General features: G+C 41.7%; 1 protein-coding gene across 1 annotated transcript; it reads right to left on the reverse strand.

Moving 5' to 3' along the window:
- Positions 1-5,738: 5,738 nt before the first annotated feature.
- On the reverse strand, positions 5,739-8,330 carry LOC145659955 (uncharacterized). The gene is made up of 2 exons (XM_081723795.1): positions 8,207-8,330; positions 5,739-7,786 (listed from the first exon to the last, which is right to left on the reverse strand). Exons 1-2 carry the CDS (start codon positions 8,328-8,330, stop codon positions 6,846-6,848), a joined length of 1,065 nt encoding a protein of 354 aa, XP_081579921.1. The 3' UTR covers positions 5,739-6,845.
- Positions 8,331-8,535: the final 205 nt, after the last annotated feature.

Genomic DNA, 8,535 nt, shown 5'->3' on the forward strand with positions numbered 1-8,535 from the left:
CTTCCATAGCAAAACACTGCACAATTTTGCTGTCCTGTACTCATTCTTGGTTTAAATAAGCAGTCTGTTTCTGTTTGTGTGTACCAGGCTCTATACCCAGCCCTGTCCACCTGAACGAGGTCCAGCGATATCTGACTAAATTCCAGAACATTCTGATTCAGATGAAAAACTTCTGGGAAAAGGTGCACAGTATGTTGGGTGTCATGCAGAAAAACACGTTTGTTAACGAAGATCTTGTTGATGAACCTGAACTTAAAGAAGAATTTGTGAATTCAATCCAAAAGGCTTCAGAGGTAACTGATATTTGAAACAGTTACAGTAAAGTCAAATTACAATATACAATGACATTTTTTTAAAATTCAAAAACACTGAACATTAGAGTAATGCCTGATAAGAATAATGTGGAATCTATTGTTCATTATGTAAGTCAGAACAGTTGTCCAAATGGTTTTGTATCTCTTTTACAGATTTGGTCAAATTTTGGTGGTTCCTGTGTTAAAGCTGCTAAAATATTCAAAATACAGTCCAAGGATGCCTATGCGTTCCTGGAGATTGATCCATCGTCTCTCTCAGACGCCGTGCGGCAGGAAGAGTATAACAGTGTGATGGGACAGCTACAGGAAATGAAAGTCTTGAACCAGACTCCAGCAGCCATCCAAAACTAAAGCATTAAATACTACTGTGCATTTCCCCTTTGAGGCTGTCAAATCAAATACTCTGTTAAGTGGTGGTCATATTTTGGTAATTTTTATAGATAATATTGATTTTCTGCTTTTAGGTACAATCAGTCATTCCTTTTTTATTCAGAACTATATGACCTTGTAGTCAGTCATACACAATTTACAATGTATGTGTACCTGATTAGAATAGCGTAGCTTTCTCATCTAAGCCTCAAATCATTCAAGGCTGAAAAAAAAAATCTTTCTCCTCTTTTAATTTCCCATAATGAACTTTACTGCCATGTGAAACTGGCCATTACAGCAGCTCAATGAATCTGTTTTTCAGAGCCACCTACTTCCAAATCTTTGTGGCCAGCGCTTGTGTAAATCATGAGGTGGCAGTAGATCATGTGTGAGGAGATCCAGGAGCATATAGACGCAACAGCTCCAAGTGCTCCAACTAATGTAGTAGTGTTGTAAACAGACCTGGTGTTGCTATGACGACTGTAGTACGACAGGTCACATGAAGCCACATAACTTGAAAATAACACAAAATACCCATATCAGTGAAAGATTACCTTGAGTCTTTAAGAACAGAAGTTGCCTTTTTGGGAGAGTTCCACCATTAAACAGTATTTTATGCAAATTCCATCTGTGTATGTGCAACAGGTATCACCTTTTTTTAAAAAAAAGCAACTCCACCAGTACCAGGTCAGACAAGTTTAATACAATTTAAAAAACATAACACTGAAACACACAATGAGTGGAAAATCTGGTTCTGAGTTTAAGCACAAATGGCTTCACTGACTTTTAACGTGGTCACCATCACACGTACATGAATCACTTCATCAGTACAATTCCTGATAAATATTTACACACCACACCCAATAAAACCTTACATTACTGAAAAACTCAGAATCAGGAAATACTCATAGCGGGAACAAAAATGTGACTCAGCCCCCTGCACACAAAATACACAACAGATTATCCCACATCACGACAAAGTAAGCACAAAATCAACAAACACATTACATCATACTCCATGTTTACCAAAATTGCGTTCACCCGCTCAAAACGTTTTTACTTTTACCATTTTACCTTTCATTCAGGACGCAACCTGCTCCCAAGTTGCCTATAAAACAAATGCATCAGCACCTTAAACAAACACGACTCCATACCAGCCCGGGATCGGGTCACGTTAAAAAGAAAACACCCGAATCACTAACTGCTGCACCGCTGCTCTTTTCCTGTGTCTGTTCGCACCGAATAGAACACTTTCCTAACCCGCACTTGCAGCCTTGACTATCTACCGACTGTGATGATCGCCACCTCATTCAAATGTCACTTAATGATGTCAAGTGACCTACAAAAAATGGCATGCAACAGCTGGGGTGAATTGCACAGCGAGGACGGTGAGAAACAGGTTTCTGGAGGCAGGGCTGAAGTTGTGCAAAGCTAGAAAAAAGCCCTTCATCAATGAGAAGCAAAGAAGAACCAGACTGAAGTTAGTAAAAGACCATTATGACTGGACCGTAGAGGACTGGAGTAAGGTCATCTTCTCCGATGAGTGCAATTTTAAGCTTTATCCAAGACCTGGTCATGTAATGGTTAGACGGAGACCTGGAGAGGCCTACAAGCCAGAGTATCTCACACCCACTGTGAAATTTGGTGCAGGATTGGTGATGATCTGGAGGTGTTTCAGCCAGGCTGGAATCGGGCAGCTTTGTCTTTGTGAAGGACGCATGAATCAAGCCACTTACAAAACTGTGCAGGAAGAAAACTTGCTTCCTTCTGCTCTGACAATGTTCCCCAACTCTAATGGTTGTTTTTTTCAACAGGACAATGCTCCATGTCACACAGCCAGGCCAATCAAAGTGTGGATGAGGGACCACCAAATCAAGATCCTATCATGGCCAGCCCAATCTCCAGACCTGAACCCTAATGAAAACCTCTGGAATGTGATCAAGAGAAAGAATGATGATCACAAGCCATCAAGCAAACCTGAGCTCCTTGAATTTCTGTGCCATGAGTGGTATAAAGTTACCCAACAGCAATGTGAAACACTGCTGGAAAGCATGCCAAGACACATGAAAGCGGTGATTAAAAATCAGGGTTATTCCACCAAATATTGATTTGTTGACTCATCCTAAGTTGAAATATTAGTACTGTGTTGTTTATAAATGATTATGAGCTTGTTTTCTTTGCATTATTTGTGGTCTGAAATTTCTGTAACTGTTTTGTTATTTTGACCATTAGTCATTTTCATAAAAACACGCTCTAAAATACAATATTTTTATCTGGAATTTGGAAGAAATGTTGCCAGTAGTTTATAGAATAAAATAAAACTGCTCAGCCTGGTCAAACACATATCCATCAATTGTAAAACTAGAAAAACTGATCATTTTCTTCCAGAGCTGTAAATCAAGGACAATCAAGTCCACAATAAAGACAGCATCTTCATGCTTTACTTCACAGATGCACAGGCATGTAAAAAAAAAGTTTATTTACTCTGTAACTATCTCTATTATTTTCATTGACATGTGGTGCATTGTATTTCTACATTAAATAAATACCGTAGTTCAAAAGAAACATACCGTAGCATCAAGATGAAGGACATAGTGTGTGACATCATCTCTTGATCATGAACACACAGCAACAGGCAAAACAGAAATAGAATAATGAGGGAAAATGACTAAAATATAGCACTTCACATGGGAGGTAACTAATCTAAAGTGCTAAAACGGCAGTGATGTGTGGAGACAGGCTAAGCTAAACAAACCAAACACATCCACATAACCAAAACAATACATTTAACATGGTATGTAAACTTAATTACAGTCTGTGGGTTGGTGCATGGCATCATGGGTCTTTGCCATCTCTCTCTCTCTCTATGGGCTGATGTTGGGTAGAACAATATTTATCAGAGAGCAGTATTCATTTATTTGAACCCTCAAAAATTTTGTTGTGTTGATAGAATGTGTCCAAGTTAAACTTTAATGTCTTGACTGATCATGTCCACCACCAAAACAGTTTATTTGATTTGACAGCCTCACAGGGGAAATGCAAAGTAGCATTTAGTGTATTAGTGTTGGATGGTTGCTGAAGTCTGGTCCAAAACTTTAATTTTCCTTAGCTGTTCCATAAAACTGTCAGACTCTTTCTGCCACATAGCATCTGAGGGATGATGGATTGATCTCCCAGAACAGGTAGGCATCTTTTCACTGTATTTTGAATATTTTAGCGACTTTATAACAGACACCACCAAAAGCTGACCAAATCTTTAAAGAAAATATAAAAAACATTCAAACCACTGTTTAGACTTATATAACAAATAAGAGTGGATTGAGAATGGATTCCTGTCCATTCCTGTCACATATTTGTTACGGAAAGATGGATGTGTGTTTGCGTTCCAGATCCACTGCCAGGATTTCCACCCTGATTGAGACTCCGCCCCTTTCCTTACTGTGTTGGCTATTTAAAGGCCACTCCCAGGAGAGAGAGAGAGAGACAGAGAGAGAGAGAGAGAGAGATTGAATGAATGAATGAATGAATGAATGAGTGAGTGAGTGAATGTTTCCTCATTTTTGGACTTCGTCTTTGGCTTCGCCCTTCCTGATTTGCCAGTTGTGTATATATACATATATACATATATTTAGATTGTGTAAATATCGTTTGTTTGGTATTTTGGTGTTGGACACTGGTGGTAGGGAGTGACTGCTATTTTTGTTGGGCGTTTGTTTTGTCTCTGTTTTTGTGTTAGGGAGTTAGGGAGTTGTGTTGTTATGATTAGTTAGTGAGTAGTTTTATTTAATTAGTGTGAGTTTTGTTTGCTATTTTGGCTTGCATCACTCCTGAAGACAGTTGCACCAGTATGATTGTTTGTTTATGAATGATAAGCTCTGTAAAATACACTGAAAACACCTTCCATTTGTGCTTCTGTTTGTTTTGCTGCTGCTCACTTTTTCACAACTTCCATTACATTAGCCATTTGTACTTCTTTTTCCTTGTTACGGCCTCACAGCCTCACAAAGTGGTTTTGAATTTTATAAGGTCATTAAAGGTCAACTCTTTTTTCTGCTCCTTGTTGGATTTGTTTGCTCATCACCTGTTTGCTGGAGTTGGCAGCGGTTCACCTGCCCCCGTGGCAAAAGTTCCAAACCTAATATTGCCCTTAATGATAAATAGCTAGATAACAACAAGTTAAACATTGGTAGCAGTAGCTTTTCTTTTTCCTCAAGTGAAGAAAAGCGGTTTTCCGCGTTATTTAAGGTATGTCACTCGCTCAATAGCCAAAGTTTGATATGAGTTTGATTTCCCAGTGTTTCAATCAATAAATTACTATGCATAAGTATTTTTCATATGTTCTTCAAAACCACGAATTCTAAGCCGTTTAGATGACCTAATTCGCTTTTAACTTCACTTTAGAGAAACAAAACGACAGACACTTAGGTGAACACTTTAGACAAACACAATCAACTACATTTAACATTTATCTCTTTGTGTGCTTTTGCCTTTTTACTCTGAGCTCTTTTGTCTGTATCTCTCTCTGAGCAGTTGTTCATCTCATAGTTGTATGTTTTTTATCAAGCTGGTGTTTGCTATTACTTTTTAAAATTTTTATAGGATGGCTTTTTCAGTTATTTGTCATACAGATTTTTTTCACACAATCATTTAAGTTTGCATAAGGTGTCACTTTCATTTTTGTGCACTTCTACTCCTTTTAATTGTTTTTATAACGTTCACAATCTATTCTCATTCACCAACACTCAGTCTGCACTTTCTATGATCCCGATACCCAACCACTACAAAACTCTGTGAACAAAAGTCTGAAATTTCCAACTAAGGCAGAACTTTTAAAAGACATCATCTTACCTTCAAAACACGCTTCTGTCAAATTCAGCCATCACACACAGAACAATGCAGTTTTTAGGTGATCTGTCAGTTTGTGCTGATAACAGTGTGGGTCCACAGACAAAGTTCCCATAGTACGGGCCACCGATAAATGTCGTTCCTAAATCCCCAGTCAGCTAGTTTTAAAATTAAACATTCAAATAGAAAATGATGATGCAGACTTCAGAATTAATAGAAGAGAACTGCTGGTCAATCCTTTATTGCAGGTTAACGTTAACAATAATTACAGAGTCACCATGTTTGAGGGACCTGCTAATCTAATCTAGTGTCTGGCTCATACTGGGGCTTCTTCACAGCTGTATGCTTTCACTGCACATGGACATCAGCGTTACACTAGTGGCTGTTAGAGACACAGTCTCTTTGCCTGAATATCCTTTACCTTTGTCTTTTAGTTTGGTATTTGCTCTATCTGATGGAAGTACACCTACCTCTCTCTCATTCACACACATCTTTCACACACTCTCTTTGTGTGTTGTGTTCTGTGTCTGTGTGTGTGTCTGTCTCTGTGTGTGTCTGTCTGTCTCTCTCTCTCTCTCTCTCTCTCTCTCTCTCTCTCTCTCTCTCTCTCTCTCTCTCTCTCTCTCCCTCCCTCCCCCCCCCCAGCTCTTCTCCACTCCTCCTTCTTTTTCCACTCTATATCCCTGTAGAGTTTAGAAAAGGACCTCACCTCTATTTTTGAGTAAAGCCTGTTTCTCTGGTCTGGGGAATCCCTGCAGTTCTGCTGCTGCTCCACCAGAGAGCGAACTTGCAGCAGTCTCAGAGGTGCTAGCGCTGAGCGCTAACTTCATCTAGCTTCACATGCTCTCCCTCTCTCTCTCGTGCATGTTATATAGACCTGTGGAAGACTTTACCTTGTTTGTGAGTTACTTTGAGTAAGAATTACAACACATCAGTCAAATCATGTTTTTCACTTCCTGCACTTAACTATCAAATCAAATTGATTTATATAGCACTTTTTACAACAGATGTCACAAAGCAGCTTTACAAATGTCCAAGTCCAAACCCTCAGTCAACAAACCAAGGGTGACAGTGACAATTAAAAACTCCCTAGAGCAGGAGGAAGAAACCTTGAGAGGAATCAAGATTCAAAGGGGGAGAGACCAAACACACTAAATCTATCCTCTTCTGACTGCTATCTGTTCATAAACTCTTAGAAAGCTTAGATCAGCCTTGGATGGCCTACCAAACATTAAAACAACAAAATAGGCTTCATAGTATCTCACACCCAAAAGTAACTTACATTGAAGTAGGTATAATGTAATAAGTGCAATGCAGTCACTCATTTGTGGGGCGATCCAGATCCAGAACTTCCCATTCTGAGGAATGCAGGCTGCTCTCACGTCTCAGATCCAGAACTCTGCGTGGGTGTGTGAGTGGTGCAGGGGTGCTTCCTCTCCACTGGTCTGTGTCTGGACCTCTGCTTGGGTGTGTAAGTGGGGAAGGGGTGCTTCCTCTCCACTGGTCTGTGTCTGGGCCTCTGCGTGGGTGTGTGAGTGGTGCAGGGGTGCTTCCTCTCCACTGGTCTGTGTCTGGGCCTCTGCGTGGGTGTGTGAGTGGTGCAGGGGTGCTTCCTCTCCACTGGTCTGTGTCTGGACCTCTGCGTGGGTGTGTGAGTGGTGCAGGGGTGCTTCCTCTCCACTGGTCTGTTTCTGGACCTCTGCGTGGGTGTGTGAGTGGTGCAGGGGTGCTTCCTCTCCACTGGTCTGTGTCTGGACCTCTGTGTGGGTGTGTGAGTGGCGCAGGGGTGCTTCCTCTCCACTGGTCTGTGTCTGGGCTTCTGTGTGGGTGTGTGAGTGAGGCAGGGGTGTGTGAGTGGTGCAGGGGTGCTTCCTCTCCACTGGTCTGTGTCTGGGCCTCTGCGTGGGTGTGTGAGTGGTGCAGGGGTGCTTCCTCTCCACTGGTCTGTGTCTGGACCTCTGCGTGGGTGTGTGAGTGGTGCAAGGGTGCTTCCTCTTCACTGGTCTGTGTCTGGGCCTCTGCGTGGGTGTGTGAGTGGCACAGGGGTGCTTCCTCTCCACTGGTCTGTGTCTGGGCCTCTGCGTGGGTGTGTGAGTGGTGCAGGGGTGCTTCCCTCTCCACTGGTCTGTGTCTGGGCCTCTGCGTGGGTGTGTGAGTGGGGCAGGGGTGCTTCCTCTCCACTGGTCTGTGTCTGGACCTGCAGAACAGCTGGTGTGCTGCCTCACGTGGGTCTTGAAGTACAGACATCTCCGCCTCCACTAAGACAAAAATGGATATGGACACACAATTTCTTTACATTACCTCCCTCTCTCTCTCTCTCTCTCTCTCTCTCTCTCTCTCTCTCTCTCAGTAGAACATAGTTAAAGACTGTTGAAGCAGACCGAGATCTTTAATTTGTGGACACTCAAACCTACAATATGACATGTGCTGACTATTAAACAGCTTGTATTCAGTTTTAATCACTTGGGTGACACCTAGCCAAGGCTGTGCTAGTCATTACTAAAGCCATTTTCCTCCCATAGTAGTTTGGTAAAAGTACAGACTTACTACTACTCTTACTACTACTATACACACACACACACACACACACACACACACACACACACACACACACACACACACACATACACACGTACACACACACGTTAAAATAAGTGTTGATGTGTTGCGTTTGGTACCTTCCTGGAGTTTCCATCTCAGGTGAGCAATCACCAGCAGAAAAAGAAGAGTCACCGGTAGAAAAACTCCACCACAGAGGAACCAGGCCGGTACGTGTTTCAGGAGCACAGCCAGCGATGACATGGCTCATCCCACAGCTGAAATGCTCTCTCTCACTCTGTGTGTGTGTTGTGAACTTTGGGCTCCATGTGAGTAACCTGTGATGACCTGCATAGATTTAGTGTTTGGTTAACCTCACTCAGCCCTTTGCCCTACAAGACTGCACTAACATGGCAGTAACAGCTTGGCCAAATTGCAATAAAATTTGTTCTGTCAGTTCATTAGAGTA

This window comes from Electrophorus electricus, chromosome 2, assembly GCF_041902795.1.
Source record: "Electrophorus electricus isolate QZ-2024a chromosome 2, ASM4190279v1, whole genome shotgun sequence".
Lineage (NCBI taxonomy): Eukaryota > Metazoa > Chordata > Actinopteri > Gymnotiformes > Gymnotidae > Electrophorus > Electrophorus electricus.